Source organism: Hypanus sabinus, chromosome 11 (assembly GCF_030144855.1).
Source record: "Hypanus sabinus isolate sHypSab1 chromosome 11, sHypSab1.hap1, whole genome shotgun sequence".
NCBI classification, from domain to species: Eukaryota; Metazoa; Chordata; class Chondrichthyes; order Myliobatiformes; family Dasyatidae; genus Hypanus; species Hypanus sabinus.
Genome location: NC_082716.1, coordinates 38,159,775 through 38,182,767, shown reverse-complemented (window position 1 = coordinate 38,182,767; position 22,993 = coordinate 38,159,775). Strand labels below are relative to the sequence as shown.

Here is a 22,993-nt window from a genome sequence, read left to right as displayed (position 1 = left end):
TTCTGTTTACTCTTGTTTTATAGACTGTACCAGAGACTGCTGGCATCAAATTTCCAGATTTCAAGTCTGCAGGAGTCACATTACGAAGTCAACGGGTAAGGATTTAAAAACTTTCAATAAGGTTTAAATTGGGCAGACATTGTATAAATGTGATATTAATGGAGTGTCGTTTATCAATTTTTATATGTGTCATTTGATTTGAATCGTAGTGCAAAAATTTCTTGTGAGAGGTTCAAATTCACAATCAGAAACTACCAAACATATAGAAACTGTACATTCTTGCTATAATCAGCTGGCCCTGTTCTGACATTGGCCTCTTGGAATCCATCAGCAGAGCACCAACCTCTTGTAGTTTTTCAGCAGTATGCTGGAAAATCTGTACACTGAAGAGATATTAGTATCACTGTTAGCTGTGAAGAGAGGCCAGTCAATCTAATGTTAGTGGTGTGAGGGGATTCTGAGAGACGGGATCTACCTGCATTTGGATAGGTAGGCATTGATTGGGGATAGTCAGCATGGTTTTGTGCAATGTAAGCTATGTCTCATTAATTTAAATTGAAAGTGTTTGCCAAGGGGCCATGGATGTTGACTGTGTGGATTTTAGCAAGGCCTTTGAGAAGTCCTTGCATAATAGGTTGGAACTGAAAGTTAGATCACATGTGATTGATGGTGGGTTAGCCAGTTGGATACAAAATTGGCATTGTGGTAAGAGTCAGAGGGTGCCATGGAAGATATTTTTGTTCAGGTTGGAGGCCTGTGGCCGGAGGTGTGCTGGGTCTGCTGGTGTTGGCCATCTATAATAACAACTTGAATGAGAACATAGGTTGCACGGTTCGCAAAATTGCAGATGGTGCAATTTTTGGTGGTATCATAAACAATAAAGAAGGTTACTTAAGATTACACAAGGATTTAGAGCAATTAGGAAAGTGAGTCAGGGAATGGCAGATGGAATTAAATTTGGGCAAGGGCATGATGTGGCATTTTGGAATTTTAAGCCATGACAGGTTTTAGACAGTTACAGCATGGCCCTGGAGAGTGCCATGAGTACCAATAGAGAGACCAATGAGTACAGAAACATAGTCCCCTGAAAATGGTGACACAGGTAGATGGGGTGGTGAAGAAGGTATTTGGGATGCTTGTCATCATCAGTTAGGGTATTGAGTATAAGAGTTGGGATGTCAATTTACAAATTAAACAGGACATTGTTGAAATCACACTTGGAATATTGTGTACAGTTCTAGTAATCTAGCTATGGGAAAGATGTCATTAAGCTGGAAGGTTGCAGAAGAGATTCACAAGGTTTCCTACTCCTGAAGACATCAATCAGCTCTTTGTCTTTGCTGACATTGAATGAGAGATTGTAGTTGTAGCACCATTCAGCCAATTTTTAACTCTCCCTCCTGTATGCTGATTCGTCATCACCTTTGATTCGGCCAACAACAGTGGTGTTGTCAGCACTCTTAGCCTCACAGTTATAAGTAGAAAGTGAGTCGAACAGGCGGCTAAACACACAGCCGTGTGTGATTCTAACTTAATAAAGATTTTGTATTCTGAGAAGATATTTGAAACTACAAGTTTGTTTAGGTCAATGGTTTCCAACCTTTTCTATGCCCCACACCCCTAGGAAATGTTTGATTAATGTTTGCACCCCCTACAAAAGTAGTGTCACATTTGAAGATCTAACTTTTGAACCACATACAATACTGCGGGTGAACAAACTGAACTTTAAAAAAATAAGCTCTTAACTCAGTGCATAAAATGCAAATATAAATTGAGCAATTAGATTCTAATTTATTCAGAAAAAATTGTAAACAGTAAAATCAATCCCAATTGTGAAGATAAAATTCAATGACTTCTTTGCTCCTGCTTCTCATTCATGATTTGGTCAAAACGGGGAGCTTTCTTGCTGACTGCGATCCGCAGGTCTGCCTGTGGATTCTGGCGATTCCTAGATTTTGTCTTGATTGACAAAAGAGAACTGAATCCAGATTCACACAAGTATGTTGTTGCAAATGGAATGAGGACACAGAGTGCTTTTCCACCAAGTCTTGGGAACATAGCCAGTGCTGCACACCAAAACTCCTCCAAAGTCTTCCTTTCAAATTGCATTTCAAGAGCTCAATTTGTCCGCAAATCAATAAGATCTTCCTTCAGCTCTTCATCATCTGACATTTTCTCAAAATTGTAGGAATATGGATTCATGATCCATTCTTCTGAAATCTTCAGGTCTCCAGCAGCAAAATATCCTTCAAACGATTCTGACAGCATTTCCAAATGAGCCAAAATTTCTTCACGCACAGTAAGAGTTATGGATCCAGCATCATTAACCATTTCTTATAGTGAAGGAAAATTTGAGAGACTGCCTCTTTCCATCCTTCAACGCCAAAGATGTAACTTTTCTTTGAAGGCATTCAACTTTTCACAAGCCTTCAATATGTTTATCCCTTTTCCTTGAAGAAGAACACTCAGGTCATTCATATGAGTGAAAATGTCAGCTAAGTAAGCCAGCATTTCGGCAAATTCCTGTGATTCCATTGCCCCAACCAGATAACATTCATGCTCCTCTAGAAAAACTTTGATTTCTTCCCGCAGTTCAAAGAAGCAGGTTAAAGCTTGTCCTCGTGACAACCAACGGACTTCTGTATGGAAAAGCAAAACTGAATGCTCACTTCCCAGATCCCCACAAAATGATTTGAAGATGCAATGGTTCAAAGCACGCCCCCTGATCCAGTTGATGATCTTCACACAAGTATCAAGGACTATCTTCAGATTTGGAGGCAATGTTTTTGATGGCAAAGCATGCCGATGAAGAAAACAATGGGTAACTTGCAAGTCTGGAATCTCCTTTTTCGTCAATGCAGAAAAGCCAGATTTATTTCCAAGCATTGCAGGTGCCCCATCAGTGTACACAGAACCAATGACTTTGATATCTAAATTATGTTTGGCAAATAAGTCTTTCACCAGCTGGATCACATCCTTTGCAGTTGTGTTTGTTTTCAGATCTTTACAAAACAGGAAATCTTCCTTCACAGCACCATCATTGACATACCTCTCTACTGTGATGAGTTGACTACAGTGGAGACATCAGTTGACTCATCCAACTGAATAGAGATTTTAAGAAGACTAGCTCTGACATCTGAGATGACTTGGTCCAAACTATCTTCACTGAAATCATTGATACGGTTGTGAATGGCATTATTTGATTGGGGCACCTGTTCAAATTTTTTTCTTGCTTCTTTGCCCAGGATAATTGTTGCCATTTCCAGTGCATATGGCTTGATGTGATCTTCCGCAATTTTATGAGACTTCTTGGATTTGGCCATTTTATATGCCACTTGGTATGAAGCAAGAAGTAGTGGTTTTTCAACAGAAATGAAACCTAATTTTGGAAGAGTTCCTTGTGAACTAAAATGAGCTCTTTTGATTTTCAATGACCCACCATCATGTCCTTCAACATCAGCTCCACCATGCTTGTTCTTGAAGTGCTCTTGAAGCATGGATGGCTTCAGATCTGAGTTGGAAAACACAACGCTACAAAGAATGCACTGGGTTTTTGCAAGCCATCATTTCCTGTTGTGCAAGTGAAACCAAAGCACACATTGTCATCATTCCATTTCCTTCTTTTTTGACATGATGAAGGGTTAAGGGTAAAGAGAAAAGTATGAGCTAGTATGAGAAAAACTATCTAAGTCTGGGATGACCGCTTCACTCAACCAGACATGCCTATAACAAAGTATCGCAAGAAATAAGTTTTCAAATATTATATTACGATATCTGTGGTTACACCAAGTTAAACCGTCAGGTGGAAATGCTACGGGGACGGGACACAACTTATTAGGCTACTCTTTACTGAATTTACACACCTATTTCCGATTATTACCAGAGATATGAATTCCCATCACATGATTCCAGGTCCTCGGTGCTAACCATGATACCTCCTCAACTAACACAATTCAAAATTATCAACGATTCAAGAAAAAAAAACCTTTTAACCTTCAAAATTCAAAAACTTCTTTAATGCATTGAGACAAATACAAATGAATGACTTCAGCTGCTTTTTATCAAAATGCGGCTTTTAAAAATTTTATAATTGAATAATTTGCCTACTGTCTGTTGGTTTGGTTTTAACGTGAAGTCGTTACTCAATGGTTGATTCAGGATGTACAAAGAGTTTGGCATTATGAGATGATTTTCAACTCTTAAGATGTAACCTTCTAGCTAACATTGATGAGACTCCTCAACTCTGAGGTGTAACTTCCCAGCTAACACTGATGAGAATCCTCAACGCTGACTCGGGCAGCGGGAGACTGGGGTGTGCTTGAGACAAACATTACTACCACTTCTCGAGGCACACTGGCAGCTGGCTGAGTGATGACTCGTGACTCAAGCCACTCTTTGTCGCACCCCCTGAAATTCCATTTCGCACCCCCTGGGGGTGCGGGAACCCTTTGTTTAGGTTATGACCTGAGCTGTTTGAGGGAGCTCACTGAGGACTAGGCTTAATTTTTATGAGTGACCAAAGAGCATACGATGACTGTCCTATTCTTCCCTTTCTCCTTAAAAGAAAATGTTAACATTAGCATCTTTAAAGTGCATTACCTAACTTGAAACATAATAGCAGGCTTTTGGCCCAAAATGTTGATTGTATTTTTTCCCATAGGTGCTGCTTGGCCTGCTGAGTTCCTCCTGTATTTTGTGTGTGTTGCTTTTGTTTGTAAGAGTTGGGTAGTTGTTAGCAAGATAAACTGGGATTATCAAAGGCTTAGCCTAGTAGTCAGCATTGGGAATCAGATCCAACCTTCTGGATCTGATTCAATCACTGTTGATATAATATGAAAAGGTAGAACTACAGATTATTCATGCAGGTAAAATTACTGAATTATTACTCCAGAAAGCGTGATGTTAGAATTTTTGTAGATTTCTACAGTGCAGAATGCATGAAAATTCACTGATTTTGAAAGATCGTCTTGATAATCCTATGAAAAAAAATCTTAAGCCGCATAAGATAAACTTGTTCCATGCTTCAGTAATATGGAGGGCTAATTTATTAAAAGGGTACACAGTGTCAACAGCTAAAGTGTATTTTAATTTACTATCATTACCAACATTTCATGATTTATATCACCAATGTAAAACTCATATCTGAAAACTTAACCATGTCAGTTTATTTGTCTTAAAGACTGATGAGTACAGACGAATCAGTATGCAAAATTTATTTAATCAAAGCAAGGAGTTTATTACCCAAATACATTTAATAATGCATTAGCTCCTGTGGATTAACATATTGCAATTTGTTTATTGGAATGACTGTAAAGAAGTGATCATCCAGTTCAAACATCAAATGTTCCTAGGGACCATTTTCAAAAAGTCTCATTTTTTTCCTGTAGTTTTCAAATTTCCCTACATTTCCATTAAATTTTTAATCTTTTCAGTTGTGACTTTTATTTTGAGTTTCTGAGCAATAACCTCATTTTTCTTGACTATCAATGATCAAGCCAGCTAATTGCAAGCAATGGAAATGTTGATTTACATGAGCCTCAAAGGTCAAGATTCGTTTGCTAATAAGTGGCACAACAAAATTACCTTTTGTTAATGACTAATGTGTAATTACATTCAAAGAATAACTGTAGATGAGTTTTATAATCTTGCCCCTGGTGCTCACATAATATTTACTGGTCTTGAATATGTTCTAACATCCAAAGGTGCTCAGAAATATTTGAAAATCACAGCCGTTCAATTTTAACTGTCGGGGTAATATCATGACACAATTGTTAACTTCTCCTGGTATTCCCTCCCCTCCCAGCCAGGATTACTAGCATCACTACACTTTCCACTAAACCTTAATTCAACAACTCTGAATGTAGTTGGAGAAATAAAGAATGATTATCCTAGGTAATATAGATGCCAGCTGTGGCATCTCAGTAAAAATGGAAAAATATCATAATTGTCCCATGTTGAATAATGCTCTGAATTAGCATTTCATTGTGAATAAAGGAAGATGAAAACTTTTTTCTTCAATGCAGAGATGCACAATCGTGCAGTTAGTGAAAGTCATAGTAATGCATTAGTAGAATTACTTCCTCACAGTTCCAACATTCTGGATTTAGTATGGGTAGAAGTTTGAGCACTTTTTTTCCCATGATTATGTTCGTTTCTTTGGGTGTTCTGATTTCTTACGACTTTTCAAATACATGTACTTTGGTAAGTTAATTGGTTAACCTACATTGCCCCCATTGACTAGGTAAATGGTAGAATCTGGGGAGCAATTGAGTGAAATCTAATGGAGAACAAATTGGGGGCATAGTTTTAAGGTGACAGGTATGAGCTTCAAAGGGGATTTGAGAGGTAATTTTTTTACTTGGAGAATAATATCTGGAACACACTGCCAGAGGTGGTGATGGAATTAGATATAATTACGATGTTTAAACAAAATTGGGATCAACACCTAAGTAGTAATAGAAATAGCATTGTGGGCATGCTATGTTGGCACTGGAATATACTCCTAATGTAGGTAAAGGCAGAAGGATTGTCATAAATTTTCTAGGTGACCTGTGCTGCACAACTCAGTGGTGTTAATGTAGAATTAGTGTTCATGTATGCTAAATGGTCAACATGGACTTGGTGGGCCAAAAGGTCTGGTTCTGTGCTGTATGTCTTTGTGACAAAATGAATCTGTAGTGAAATGCCACATAGTGTTGAAAATGAAATCAGGTCAAATGCAGTTTTACAAATCTTAGGCACATATGTCTTGGACTTTGGTTTACATTTTAAACTATATCTGATTTAGAAACATAGAAAACCTACAACACAATACAGGCCCTTCAGCCCACAAAGTTGTGCCAAACATGTCCTTACCTTAGAACTACCTAGGCTTACCCATTGCCCTCTATTTTTCTAAGCACCATGTACCTATCCAGGAGTCTCTTAAAAGACCCTATCATTTCCGTTGGCAGCCCATTCCACACACTGACCACCCTCTCTGCATAAAAAAAAACTTACCCCTGACATCTACTCTGTACCTACTGCCAAGTACCTTAAAACTATGCCCTCTTGTGCTAGCCATTTCAGCCCTGGAAAAAAGCCTTTCACTGTACACACGATCAATGCCTCTCATTATCTTGTATATTTCCATCAGGTCACCTCTCATCCTCCGTTGCTACAAGGAGAAAAGGCCAAGTTCATTAAACCTGTTCTCATAAGACATGCTCCCCAATCCAGACAACATCTTGTAAATCTCCTCTGCACCCTTTCTATGGTTTCTACGTCCTTCCTGTAACGAAGCGACCAGAAATGAGCATAGTACTCCCAAGTGAGGTCTGACCAGGGTCCTGTATAGCTGCAACATTACCTCTCGGCTCTTAAACTCAATCCCACGATTGATGAAGGCCAATACACCATAAGCCTTCTTAACTATAGAGTCAACCTGCGTAGCAGCTTTGAGTGTCCTATGGACTTGGACTCCAAGATCCCTCTGATCCTCCACACTGTCAAGAGTCTTGCCATTAATGCTATATTCTGCTGTCATATTTGACCTACCAAAATGAACCATCTCACACTTCACTGGGTTGAATTCCATCTGCCACTTCTCAGCCCAGTTTTGTATCCTATTACTGTCCCGCTGTAACCTTTGACAGCCCTCCACACTATCCACAACACCTCCAACCTTTGTGGCATCAGCAAATTTACTAACCCATCCCTCCACTTCCTCTTCCAGGTCATTTATAAAATGATTTGTGTTTCAAACCTACAATTTGGTACATTTCAAATCTGTAGTATGACAAATTTATTTTTTGTCTGCACAAATCAAATATTTATTTACATGAAGGAGGCAACATCAAAAATGAAGGTTATTTAAGTGCCTTGTCTTTGTGAAATTTAATGTACGTAAAATGAAATAAAGTTCACAGCACCTGCCTGTGATAATAAACCTGATTATGATTTTTTGTTCTTTGGTTGATTTCAGTTATATTTTTACTGCCACTTTTAAATGCCAAATTAAAAAGCAGGATTAATATTTCTGACCTATTATAGTGATGAAAGACGCTTCCCTTCATTGTATTTATTTATATAAAATATAGCCATGCATCAATTCATAGAACCTGCAATATTTTACATATTTTGTATACCTAACATTATAATGCATCTTTACTTCATGTTCCATTGACTGGTTGTGTAATATAATTCCAATTCTATAGATCCTAATGTGAATTTTAAAAGTCTGAAATGCCCTGGGCATTGAAATTATTGTTGTTGATAAATCAGGTTTAAATTAAAATAGGGAAAACATAAACACTACCATTTGCAAGAGTGTGTATATGTGTATATATTATTAATATATAAACAAAATTTTTTTTGTGTAGCATAAAGTAGCTTTGGGGGCTAATGGTGACGGATCATATTACCCTTTTGTTACTGGACTTGATAAAAATGATAATTGTCATCTACACCTGAAATTAATTGAAGAAAATGCAGGTCTTAGGAGGCACAGGCTGAAGTAAAGTAAAACTTTTCATGATCATTCATACATTTGCATTATTAATAATTTAGAGAAACCACAAAATAGTTGAATACACAAATATGTATTATACTGCTTGCCCAACCCTTTTTTTGAAGTCTGGGAATCCTGACACTTGGAATTCCAATTAAAAGGTTTCCTGCTTATTTTTGGGACCAAGAAGCCCAAGACAAGATGTCCAAAAGAAAGGTCTTGCATGCTCCTCTGGCCCTACTATTGCAAGACTGTAGAGGGCCTAACATCATACTTGGTTTAGTACCATTCCTGAAAGCACCCTAGAGCCCAGTATTGTGCTTGCTTGGCAACATGGTCTTAGACAGAGACCATGTCTCTGTGAGATTAGTGAGAAGGTCTTGCTCCTGAAGTGCCCTGATAAACTTTTCCAGCAGCAAAGCCAGGGTGGATCTTTGCTGGCAGAAACAGTTGCATTTGATTTTAATGGTTAATAAATGTGAGAAATTTTGAAATCTCTTATAAATAAAGTTCACAATTAAAACAGAACTAAAGTAAAATTATTAAAAACAAAAACTTAATTAAAGCAGAATGATTAAAAAAGACCATCATGTTTCACGTTTCTATGTGATAGCATAATGATACAACAATCAACTTGTATCAATAATATAAAAGTGAATCAGAAATCTTTGCATCCTGTTTGTCAGTTTAGATTATATTTTTGAAAAATACTGTACTCTTTTGAGTGGAAATTAGATAAATAAATATGCATTTACAAGAACACTGGGCCTTCCATGTTAGTCCGGATTAATGGGTATATGCAAAGCAGGATACCAAAAGAAATCACAAAGGGAGATTTTGACTTCAATTGCTGAAGTTTAGGATTTACTGCATATACAGTAGCATTCAGAACTGCTGGCAGTAGACAGCACAATATGGCCATCTTTGTTCCATCTTCCAACAGATTTTGTTCTATCTGTTCATGAAAAAGCACCTGTTTGCACGTTTTGTATTAACATTGTAAGTTTCACTTGATTTGAGAATGTGGTAGCCATTAGATTAGAAAAGGTACTATCACAGATTATTTCAGAAGATCAAACTGGTTTCATTAGGAATCGGTATTCCTTTTTTAATGTTAGAAAATTGATTAATATAATTTATACTTCACCACCCACAATCTCAGAATGTGTTATCTCATTAGATGCTGAAAAAGCTTTTGATAGAGTTGAATGGACATACTTATTTAATACATTGAGAAATTTTAATTTTAGTCCCAACTTCATATCATGGATTAAATTAATATATTATAAACCTGTTGCTTCTGTTCTTACAAATAATTATAGATCCTCTTTTTTTCAATTATCTCGTGATACGAGACAAGGCTGTCCCTTAAGTCCTTTATTATTTAATATCGCATTAGAACCTTTAGCCATTGCTATTCATGAATCTTCTAATATTTTTGGTATTACCCGTAATGAGAAGTTATACAAATTATCACTTTATGCTGATGACTTGCTGTTATATATTTCTGACCATGACAGGTCTATTCCCGCTATTTTATCCTTGTTGGCTCAATTTGGTAGCATTTCTGGTTATAAACTAAACTTGGATAAGAGTGAATTATTTCCCTTAAACGCACAAACTTTATTGAATGACAGGATACCATTTAAAGTTGTTACTGATAACTTTACCTATTTAGGTATAAAAATTACCAAGAAATATAAAGATTTATTTAGACTGAATTTTTTACCTATGCTTCATCAAATTCAACAACAAGATGGTCTCCCTTATTCTTATCATTAATTGGTCGGATTAATGCTATTAAAATGATGATTTTACCGAAATTTTTATACTTATTTCAAGCCTTACCAATTTTTATTCCTAAATCTTTTTTCGATAACATTGATTCAAAAATTTCCTCATTTGTGTGGCAAAATAAAAATCCCAGGTTAAGTAAAAAGCAATTACAAAAATCTAAAAAAGATGGTGGTTTAGCTTTACCTAACTTTAGATTTTATTATTGGGCAAATAATATTCGTAACTTAATGTATTGGAAATTAGATTTGGATTCACCACTGTGCCCACAGTGAGTAAATTTGGAATGTAATGAGGTAAAGGGATATTCTCTATTCTCTGTTCTTGGTTCTTTTCTTCCTGCTGATTTAGTTAAATTTAATAAACAGATATCTAATCCTGTTATCAAACATACATTACGAATTTGGTTTCAATTTCGTAAGTTTTTTACTCTGAAAAACTTTGTTCTTGATAGCCCTATCTTACTTAATTTTTTTTTCAAACCCTCCTGGACAGATCAAGCTTTTAACATATGGAAAAGGAAAGGTATAAAATGTTTTCGTGATCTTTTTTTTGAAGATACTTTGATGTCCTTTGACCAACTTTCCAACAAATTTAAATTACCTAAATCTAACTTTTTCAGATATCTACAAATCAGAAATTTTTTACATAAAGTTCTACCATCTTTTCCCAATTCAACTTCAGTGGATTTCTCAGATTTGATTTTTACCTTAAACCCTTGTCAGAAGGGATTAGTAGCTTTTATTTATAATATGATTATGAAGATACAACCAGAAATATCAGATAGAATTAAACAAGAATGGGAAAAAGAACTTCGATATAATATTTCAACAGATAAATGGGAAAAAATGTTACAAATGGTTAATTCCTCTTTTATATGTGCTAAACATGCTTTAATACAATTTAAAATTGTACATAGAGCTTATATGTCTAAAGATAAGCTTGCTCGATTTTACTCTTATATTAACCCTCAATGTGACAGGTGTCATCTAGAAGTGGCTTCATTGACCCACATGTTTTGGTCATGTCCCACTTTACATAACTATTGGAAGGACATATTTGTTACCATTTCTTCAATTTGGCATATCGATTTACAACCTCATTTTATTACTGCAATTTTTGGTTTACCAAATGAGGATGGTATTCAGTTTTCCCCTTCAATCAGACGAATGATTGCTTTTGTAACATTAATGGCCAGAAGGTCTATATTACAAAACTGGAAAGAAGTAAATCCTCCTACCACGTCTCAGTGGCTTTCTCAAACTATTTCATATCTAAGTTTGGAAAAAATTAGAAGCACTATTTTTGACTCATCAGTCAAATTTGAGGCATTTTCATATGAATTAATCTGACCTTTTCTAGACCTTCTTTCTGCTTATTCTTGTTCCCCCGGAGTTTTTTTCTGACACTATCACATACTTATAAACTGTTACTATTGCCCATGTTAGTTTAGTTTAGTGTTTTTTTTTTATCAACATACATTTTCTTTCACTTATTTTCAATTCTTTTTTCTTTTTTGACGATTATTTTTGTTTTCTTTTCATATATAGTTATATAGACTTGATTAATATACTTGTTTCTGTTGATGTTTTAATAGGATATTATTATTTTATTACCAATGTAATTTCAGGTATTCATAACCTATTCATTATTATGTTATGTTTTTTTTATATATATGAAACTTAATAAAAAGATTGAAAAAGAAAGAAAGAGAATGTGGTAAACAACAAAACAGTAATCCATATAGATAACAAATTTTTCACCAATCAGTAATTATTTGCATGTAATTTTGTTTGAGCTCTCTGGGATCTTTCTAAAACACATCCAATACATACAATATATTTCTTCCTTTGTATGCTGAATGTTGTGACTGAAAAAAATAATTTCAAAGGAACTGACAAATATTTGTTAATGAAATGCTAACTACTTTAGTTTCAATATTTTTGTAACAGTCATAATGAACTTGTCATCTGATTATTATTTTCTCCTGCTTTCTGGATTTAGATGAAACTGCCTAGCTCAGTTGGCCAGAAAAAAATCAAAGCCATTGAACAGATGCTGACAGAATTGGGAGTTGGTAAGCAAAGAATGGATATCCTGATTATGTTATTGATTACTGTATTAAAAATGTGTACATTGATTATGCTATTAATTTTGAAGAATATATTACCAGTGAAATTGCCAGACCAGTTAGTGTATGGAAAAAGGACAGTCTGAAACATATTAAAGTGCAATGTCATACTTTTAAAACTGTTGCAGCTTCAATCTATTTAACATCAAAAGATTGATTGAGTTAAAGTGATTAATATTTCCCTTTTGGTTCCGGAATCTGGATTAAAACCAATCCAAGTGGATGGACTGAAACTGCTGTTCCTTTTGTTCAATGTTTAACCATTTGCAGAACAGCATGTATTCAGTTTCTTACAACACAAATAAAGCAACAGCAAAATACTGTCCAGATGAATGGTTTAAATACCAACTCTCAACTGGCCATTTCCCTTCACAGTTTATGTCTGACCAGTTCCTTTAGCATCGTGTTTGTTCAGCGCAATACTGTCAGTGACTTTCCAGTAAATAATAAATGCAGGTAATTTAAAAAATTCTAATTGGTTAAAAAAAAATCTCAGTAGGATTAGGTCATGATGTTAGAGGACCAAAAAAAGGCAACCAGTATTTAATGCCATTTTTCACATTATCAGGACCTGGGCCAAATGTTACTTTTGAAGCTCAGATGTTCATATATTGGAAAATGCTGTTGTTGCTGCGCAAGTATTTATGCATAAAATCTCTCATCAGTGTTGCTGCTTGAAGAATGGAAAACGATTCATGTTCAGTTGTATAGAATAAAAAGATGTCTTAGTTCTATTCAACAATACAATCTTAATTCCAGTGCCTAATTCTCAGCACTATGCATTAGGTCATTCTGGATTATCTGATGTGAAGCTATTTGTCAATTATGCATTGTTTATTGCAGAATTACAGTGGACAACATCATGGCTGATATGTCTTTAAGATCAAATATTAGCCATATTTATTGTATCCATGATATATTCTACAGATAGATTTTCAATTCCTAGATAAGTTAAAAATGCAACACTATCTTGTAAAATCAAGAAAATCTTCACAAACAAATGTGTTGTATGCTTTAATTAAATTGCTTCAACCTATGACCTCACATTTATCAGCAAAGCAATACTGCTTTCTTCAAAGTCACATAATTGTTTATATTTTTAATTTTAGAAATTGACATGAGACAAATATATGATGGAGTTAAAATATCATTAAAAATAACTTTCTTTAAAAGTAAATTTACTGGCTATTCAAACACATTTTTATTAGTAAAGTTGTAGGAAATGCAGATATGCAAGCAATCCATACTCTAGATGTGCTCTGTCATCTTGAGTTGCTACTTCAGAATAATAGAAAGTTGCTAACAAGTCTTTTGAATAATCAATTGGATTGGACAAGTATTCCAGACATTTATTGTACTTGTCTAGTTGCACCTCCTTAGACTTTATTAATAACCAAAGGTATTTTGTGTAGTGCTTTTGCATAATGTGACCATTTCAGTCAGAGTAATGCCATACTTTCAGTGGAAGTTGTAATATGACTGTAAGTTTCTCCTCCCAAAACAAATCTGGCAAGACCAATAAATCACTTGGTATTATAAAAAGACCTATAATACTTCTCTTCAGGTCACTTTGGTGATGTGTCCAGGCTTTGCTTGGTGCCAGTAGTCCTAATGTCGCAGTGATTTAAAGGGATTCTCCAATGGTGATATTCATTTTGGAGGTAAACTGATGTATCAACTGCACACAATTGTAAGCAAAATAAGCCAACTTTGGAGGAATGGTTTATATGCTCCCATAGTGCTGAAGTTTGATTTTATCAAATTTTATCGACCCTGAAGTTATATTACATATTTGGACACATTTTGATTGTTCGATCAACCTTCCATTCTTTCTAATATTAGACAACTTGTATAGATTAGAAAGTTGTAGTTTACATATCCTAGAATTTAGGAATGTGTTTACTTTGATCTTGATTTGCAGATCTAAACCCAATGCCCACAGAAGAGATAGTGCACATGTTCAACGAACTTCGCAGCGATCTGGTGCTGTTGTATGAACTCAAGCAGGCATATGCCAATTGTGAATATGAGCTTCAGATGCTACGACATCGATATGAGGCCCTGGCAAAAACAGGGCCAACTAACCTGTCGTCAGAAGGTTTTGGCATAGATGGGCAGATAGGAACTGTGGGACCCAGTTCTGAAGAAATGAAAGGGGAGGGAAAAGATCAGTTCATTGATGTTGTTGGAGCTGCACCTCTTACACCGAACTCGGTAAGCATAAATAACGTGAAAAAATCCAACAACTTTGAACATTTTGCCTATATAATCAGCTAATTTGTAGTGGCTAATTAAATAATCAGCCTCCCAAGAAATTGAAAATTTTAATTCATGAATTATATCTTTTTGTACTGAATTATATAGTTTTTTATTCTTAAACACAAAAGATTCTACAAATGCTGGAAATCCAGTGTAACACACCCAGATTGCTGGAGGATAGTTATGTCCTCTGAAGTGTTAACATTCTGGACCAAGACTCTTCATCAGGTCCTGATGAAGGATCTCAACCCAAAATATTGACTGTTTATTCCTTTCCATAGATGATGCCTGACCTACCAAGTTCCTCCATCATTTTATGTGTGTTATCCTAGCTTTCTATTTTGTTAATTTATACATATATATTTAAATGTTGATGTCCATTCCATTTATATAATGACTTTTCTTAATATTATAAATATTTGTACAAACCTTTTAATATGTTAATAGATATGACTGGTGTGAATCTGCCTTTTTAGCCAAACTGGCATCTTTACATTGTAGTGTGTAAACATTTAGCAGTGTATTCAATTACCAGTGCCTGATCAGATTTGGGCAATTGATGGGTAATAAATGTCGACATTGCCAGTAACATCTTCATCTGTTATTCCTAAGTTTGTTAAGTGTATGTGTAAATATATTATTGACAAAATATCAGGGTATATGGAACAAAGAATGGCAAATGAAGCTCATTTTCTGTAGTCAAAAATGAGAGAAAATCTGCAGATGTTGGAAATGCATGCAACACACATAAAATGGAAAACAGTATAGTCTATGTTTCAGACCAAGATCCTTCAGCAGGACTGGAGAAAATAAGGTGAGTCTGATAGTCCTCTCCTATCAGATTTCCTCTTCTCTTGCCCAGTATCTCTTTCACCAATCAAGATCTCAGCTCTTTACTTCACCCCCTTTCTCCTCCCTCCTCACTTCCAGGTTTCACCTATCACTTTGTGTTTCTTACTCCCCTTCCCCCACCTTCTAACTCTGACTCCTCATCTTTTATTTTCCGCAGTCCTGCTGAAGGATCTTGGCCAAAACATCAACTATACTCTTTTCCATAGGTGCTGCCTGAGCTGCTGAGTTCCTCCAGCATTTTGTGTGTATTCCTCAGATATGTAGTAATGGTTATTGTATAGGGAACCTGGCTCTGCTCTGGATGTCCAACTCCATTTCTCATCTTTCTCTGCCATAAGAATAGATTTAAAAAGACAGTGTGGCAACCCACTTTCTGCACAGGTGAACCGGCTCACAAATAGCCAGCGCACGGGGGGAGACTTTGGTAATGCACCTCTGATGTCATTTCCGCCCAGAGAGGGCGGACGCTAGGGATTAAATGCTAGTGCCGCGAAGTTTGAATAAACTAGTCTCAAAACGACTTACCGACTGTGTGTCGTCTCTAGCTCTGTATGTAGTGCATCGCTACATTGGTGACCCCGACAGTCCAAACGGGATTTGGACCAAAGATGACCGACTCGTCATCTGTTCACGCAATTTTGCTAAAACTGCCGAATTTCTGGACGCTGCGACCAAACGTGTGGTTTAGCCAAGCAGAAGCCCAGTTCCAGATTCAGCAGATATCTTCTGATTCCACGCGTTACTACCACGTGGTGAGCGCCCTTGACCAGGAGACGGCCGCCCAGGTTGCGGATTTCATACAGTCGCCCCCGGAAGAAGGCAAATATGAAGCTCTCAAATCGCTGCTCATTGGGACCTTTGGCCTCTCACGGCATGAGCGGGGTGCCCGCCTGCTTCACCTGGACGGTTTGGGAGACAGACTGCCGTCAGCATTGATGAACGAGATGCTGGCCCTGGCTGATGGACACAAGCCCTGCTTCATGTTCGAGCAAGCGTTCCTAGAGCAACTGCCCGAGAACATACATCTGCTGCTGGCTGACGCAGATTTCAGCAACCCTCGGAAGGTGGCGGCCCGGGCAGACGTGCTGTGGAAAGTGAAGAGGGAGAGCGTGGCATACGTCGGACAGATTACCAGGCCACGTGCCCAACAGCAGACCAGACCAGGCCCGGCGGGGGGGCGCACACAGCACAGAGGCAGGAGTGAGGAGGCCAGTGAACAGTGGTGTTTCTACCACCAGTGGTGGGGCACAAAAGCCTGCCGTTGTCCCCCGCCATGCAAGGGCCAGGGCCAGCTGCCGCTAATGACAATGGCAGCTGGCCACCAGGACAGCCTCTTGTACGTCTGGGATAAACAGTCGGGACACCGCTTGTTGGTCGACACCGGTGCGGAAATCAGCGTTTTGCCCCCAACAGGGTACGATACCCGCAACAGGAAGCCAGGACCCACCCTGAGGGCCGCAAACAGCAGCACGATACGGACCTACAGCACCCGCACAGTGCAGCTGCATTTCGGCGCCAGCCAGTTCACGTGGGACTTCACACTGGCCGCCGTGGCTCAACCACTCCTGGGGGCAGACTTCTTGCGAGCTCACAGCCTGCTGGTCGACTTGCAAGGGAAAAGACTGGTACATGCCGAGATTTTCCAGACTTTTTCCCTGGGTGAAGCCAAGTTGCCGGCTCCACACCTGGACTCCATCACGCTGTCGGACAACAAATTCACCAGAATCCTGGCGGACTTTCCATCGATTCTGGCACTGAAGTTCACGGCAGCCATGCCCAGACACGGGGTTCAGCACCACATCCCGACCAAGGGACCACCCCTCCACACCTGTGCACGAAGGCTCCCCCCGGAAAAGCTCCGCCTGGTGAAGGAGGAGTTGAAGAGGATGGAGGAATTGGGGATTGTACAATTGGGGAATTGGAGGTCCGACAGCCCATGGGCCTCCCCCCTGCATATGGTGTCCAAAGCAGCCAGGGGTTGGAGACCATGCGGCAACTACCGCGGACTGAACGAGGCTACCATTCCAGACTGCTACCCCATGCCGTGCACATACAGGACTTTGCAGCAAACCTGCACGGGGCAAGAATATTTTCCAAAGTAGACCTCATCCGGGGCTACCATCAAATCCCGGTGCACCCTGAAGACATCCCCAAAACAGCACTCATCACCCCGTTCGGCCTGTTCGAGTTCCTCTGAATGCCGTTCAGCCTGAAGAATGCCGCACAGACGTTCCAGCGGCTAATGGATGCAGTGGGACGCGACCTAGACTTTGCGTTCATCTATTTGGACGACATCCTTATAGCCAGCAGTAGTCGCCAGGAGCATCTGTCCCACCTCCACCAGCTCTACTCCCGCCTGAGTGATTTCGACCTCACGATCAACCCGGCCAAATGCCAGTTCGGTCTCGATACCATCGACTTCCTGGGCCACAGGATTACCAAAGACGGGGCAATACCTCTGTCGGCCAAGGTAGACGCGATCCGCCACTTTGCCCAGCCCAACACGGTCAAAGGCCTACAAAAGTTCGTTAGTATGGTGAACTTCTACCACCGTTTCCTCCCCTCAGCAGCCCATATCATGCTCCCTTTGTACACCCTGCTGTCAGGTAAAGGCAAGGACATTACTTGGGACGAGGAGGCCGTGGCCACTTTTGTTAAAGCCAAGGAAGCCTTGGCAGATGCCGCGATGCTGGTGCACCCCAGAACGGACGTTCTGACCGCACTCACGGTGGACGCATCTGACACAGCAGTCGGTGGGGTGCTGGAGCAACTCATCGAGGGGCACTGGCAACCCCTGGCATTCTTCAGCAAGCACCTACGACCACCCGAACTCAAGTACAGTGCTTTCGACTGGGAGCTGTTGGCACTGTATCTAGCAATCCGGCATTTCAGGTACTTCTTAGAAGGCAGGTCGTTCACCGCGTTCACGGACCGCAAACCATTGACCTTCACGTTCACGAGGGTGTCCGATCTCTGGTCAGCTCGCCAGCAGCAACATCTGTCCTACATCTCCGAGTACACGATGGACATCCAGCATGTCTAGGGAAAGGACAACGTCATGGCGGACGCACTCTCCAGACCAGCTGTCCAGGCCCTGTCCCTGGGGGCGGACTATGCAGCACTGGCGGAGACGCAGCAGGCAGACGACAAGATGCCCAGCTACAGGACCGCAGTTTCGGGTTTGCAGCTGCAGGACTTTCTCGTAGGCCCAGGTGAGAGGACCCTCCTGTGCGACGTGGCTACCGGCCAACCTCGCCCCATCATCCTGGCAGCCTAGAGGTGGCGAGTTTTTGACTCCATACACAGTTTGGTGCACCCATCTATCAGGACAACTGTCCGGCTAGTCTCCAGCAAGTTCGTGTGGCACGGAGTTTGCAAGCAGGTCAGTGAATGGGCCAGAACGTGCACGCAGTGCCAAACAGCCAAGGTGCAGCAGCACACTAAAGCCCCGCCGCAGCAGTTCGAACCCACCCACCGGAGGTTCGACCACATTCATGTGGATATCATGGGCGCCCTACCACTGTCCCAAGGAGCACGGTACCTCCTAACTATGGTAGACCGGTTCACGAGGTGGCCAGAGGCAGTCCCGCTCACCAACAAATCTGCTGATTCCTGCGCCCGAGCACTGATTGCAACCTGGGTAGCACGTTTCGGGGTACCGCCCCACATTACCTCCGACAGAGGCGTCCAGTTCACCTCCAGCCTGTGGTCGGCTGTGGTCAGCCTGTTGGGAATGCAGCTATACCACACTACTGCCTACCACCCACAGTCGAACAGAACGCTTCCACCGTCACTTGAAGTCGGCTCTCATGGCCTGCCTGAGAGGACCTAACTGGGTGGACGAGCTTACCTGGGTCCTGCTTGGAATTCACACGGCGTCCAAAGAGGATCTGCACGCCTCGTCGGCTGAGTTGGTGTACGGCGCACCCCTGGCCGTCCCGGGAGAGTTCATACCAGCCCCAAGGGGGCAAGAGGAAGAACCCACAGCAGTCCTGGACAGACTATGTGAAAGGCTCGGCAACCTGACCCCCGTACCGATTTCACAACACAGATGGACCCCGACCCATGTACCCAAAGAGCTGCAGAACTGTAAGTTTGTGTTTGTACGAAGGGATGGACACTGGGCACCGCTACAGCGGCTGTACAAGGGGCCGTTCAAGGTGATCAACAACAACAGGTCCACGTACGTTCTGGACATTGGGAGGAAAGAAGAGGTTTTCACGGTGGACAGACTCAAACCAGCCCATGTGGACGGCACAGCCGGTCGAGGTTCAGGCACCACGGCGCAGAGGCAGACCTCCCAAACAGAGGCTGATCCAGACCGTGGTCATTGGGGAGTGTATCGCTGGTTCTCGGTGGGGGGGGGGGGGGGGGGGGTTAAGTGGCAACCCACTTTCTGTGCAGGCGAACCGGCTCACAAATAGCCAGCGCTTAGGGGGGAGACTTTGATAATGCACCTCTGACGTCATTTCCGCCGGGAGAGGACGGGCGCTAGGGATTAAATGCCAGCGCCACGCAGTTTGAAACGACTTACCGACTGCATGTCGTCTCTAGCTGTGTATGTAGTACATCGCAACAACAGTTTCTAAAGTCCAAATAACTTTTCTTTGTAAGATTCAATGATAGTTATTTAGTGCAGGAACAGAAGTTGAGAAGTAATTGCTGGCAATATTTAAAAAACATGTCTGTCGTATAATTCACACAAAATGCCGGTGGGACACAGCTGCCTGGTCTGCTGCATTCCACCAGCATTTTGTGTGTGTTCTTGAATTTCCAGCATCTGCAGATTTCCTCGTGTTTATTGTAATATAATTGTTATTTTTCCATGAGGAAATCCAAAATAATGATGATTTCAGAGAGAGTGTTGTATTTAGATAAATTTTAATATATTTATTTAAATACTGCTGAGATATAATAAATGGTTTATCCCTATAAAAATCTTAAAACTGTTTCTTAAGATCTGAATGGCTTAATGTGGTTATGACATGCTTGTAAGAGAACCAGAAATCAATTGTTAATTGCTAAGTAGTCACCACAGAGACTTTAGTGTAGAAATTTGATCTTGTTGCAGGTTTTTTAAGCAGTACAAGTCTGAAATGCTGCATAAATCAATTCCAAATTGCATTTGGTCGATTGCAGCAAGCCATGCGCATATTGAAAGATTCCATCAAGTTTTCTATACACGCGACCCATATCCACATGAAACCATGTTGAGTGACATCACTGTCCTGCAAAGCACATTCAGTGCCTGCCCCAAATGGTTTCTTTGGGAAGTTAGCTGGAGTAACATGGGATTAACTATTATTATAATGTGGAGCTACAATATTTCCAGAGGTATTCTCTCAATATTAAGGTGTATCCATTCTTCAAATTTTGTTGCTCCAGCATGAAGGTGAGCAGAACGTGATTAGCTGGAAATAAAAACTCTGGAGCTTCTATGTTTTCCTAAAAACAAATTCCATTCACCCTCCACTCACTTAAGGAACAGTATTTCCAAAAGCTAAAATTTTCTAAGGCAATTGTGACTGAGATCTTTCACAGTGATGTTGCAGCTGGGCCTATGTTCCTGTAGAAGTAAAGTTAAATGTTGTCCAGGACTAATTGGTTTTCAAATCATTCCACTCAATGGTGGCTGATGTCTGTTGTGCACATTGCTGTATTCAGTTATGGAGGTCTTAGAGTTAATTGTATCAGATGCAATAGGTACAGTGGTTGCATCTGAAGTTCAGAGGGAATAAAATTATGTGCACACATTATATTAAGGGCTATATATGGAAACAAAGGAAAAGCAATTAATCATGTAGGCATGTTTAAGATCACAACAATATTCACCCATGGTCAATGCTGTGCACCTGGGATTTTTGAATGCTTCTTCTGGCCAGAAGTTGCTTTTTCTGCAAGGCACATTTCTACCCTATGCTGGACATCTAGCTTTTGGAAAACTCAGATTTTCTCCATTCTTGAAACCTCACTCCAGTCTGGATTTCCTGCATGGAATGGCATAAAGCTAGTAGAGCTGCTGCTTCACGGCTTTGGTAACCTGCGTTTACTTCCACCACCAGATTTCCAATGCTCACATTTTCCATGTATTCCTGTGAGTTTCTTGTAGACAGTCAATGTATTCCACATTCCAAAGGTTAATTAGACCCCATAAATTGCCCCTAATGGGTGTATGAAGTGTAGAATTGGGAAAGGGAAGAAAATTGATAGGTATATGGGGAGCGTAAATGTGATTAGTGTAAATAGTTTCTTGGTGATCGCATTGGAGTCCAACATGTTTCTGTGCTGTAAGACTTTATGAGATCTATGGCATCTGTGAAAATTATATGTTAAAATATAATATATGCAGGCCCACAAATGCCTGTCTGCAGCATAAAGAAAAATTTGCATCAAAGGAACTGACCCGTAACATTCAATCATTTCTGTATCTCTAAGGAGATTCCACTACATGGATTTCTGCAATTTTAGAGCTTGTTTTATGTATTTCCAGTTTGCCTGAATGATCGAACTCAGCTGCACATTAGATAACAATGCACAGAATGTGACATGGTCACACAGGTCAACTCTGGTTGCCAAATGACAACTTTTCATTAGAAGGTGGCACAAAGGGAACTGAAGGCTAACAGTTTGTATTGAAGCATTACAGACTTTAAAAATTCAAAATGTTTACATTCACTGCAAATTAAATATATTACCTCATTTAATTTAACCCCAATCCATCCTTTTTTTAAAATTTCAAAGTAGATAAAAATTGTCTGTACTTTACCGATTACAACAAAAGAGATTGAATATAACTGCATATCTCTGAGTTTCATAGTTTAAATCTATCATTAAGGTTTGTTTATTTTGGAGTATTTGGGGGAAAAATGAAAGCATTTCCTTTTTTGTCCGTCAATTTTTAGGTTGACCATGTTGCTGTAGAAAAGGCTATATATTTATTAATTCATTAGCTAAAATTACCGACCAGCCAGTGACTTTTTGGAAACAGAAACAGTTAATGTTATAAGTTGATAATCTATCACCCGTACTGGGAAAAGTTATAAATGAATCAAATTTTGGGTTGCAATTGTGGTGTCTTCTGAAAGAGATTGGTAATATTTATTAGTTCTAGTTCCTCTGTTTGGAGGAGGTGAAACTGTGGAAGGAAATGAATGAAAATAGAGAAAAAAAGAGGATGAAAATGAACAATTCTGGATTGATGAGGTACAAAATATTGCAGGTGCTAGAAATCTGAATGCCGAAATCTATTGTCTTTCTCTTTCCATAGGTGCTGCGTGACCTGCAGACTGTTTCCGGCATGTTCTGATGTATGTGATGTTTCAGGTTGATATTCCTTCAGTACGAACCAGTTGTAACTCAAAGTAGAAAGGCTGGTTATCTAAATTGTTGAATTCAGTGTTGAGTCCTACGAGCTGTACCAAACCTTGTTGAAAGATGAGCTGTTACTTCTTGAGCTTCATTTGAATTTT

The 22,993-nt window shown here is 39.6% G+C and overlaps 1 protein-coding gene across 3 annotated transcripts in view; it reads left to right on the top strand.

The window, feature by feature from the left end:
* dmap1 (DNA methyltransferase 1 associated protein 1) overlaps nucleotides 1-22,993 on the top strand; it is a 101,588-nt gene that overhangs the window by 66,437 nt on the left and 12,158 nt on the right. For 2 of the 3 annotated variants that reach the window (XM_059984149.1, XM_059984146.1), the window contains 3 exons: nucleotides 24-95; nucleotides 12,287-12,359; nucleotides 14,335-14,627. In XM_059984149.1, coding sequence (XP_059840132.1) covers nucleotides 24-95; nucleotides 12,287-12,359; nucleotides 14,335-14,627 — 438 coding nt within the window. Of the gene's footprint in view, nucleotides 1-23; nucleotides 96-12,286; nucleotides 12,360-14,334; nucleotides 14,628-22,791; nucleotides 22,832-22,993 lie in introns of all 3 variants that reach the window. The other variant, XM_059984147.1, reaches the window with a different exon arrangement.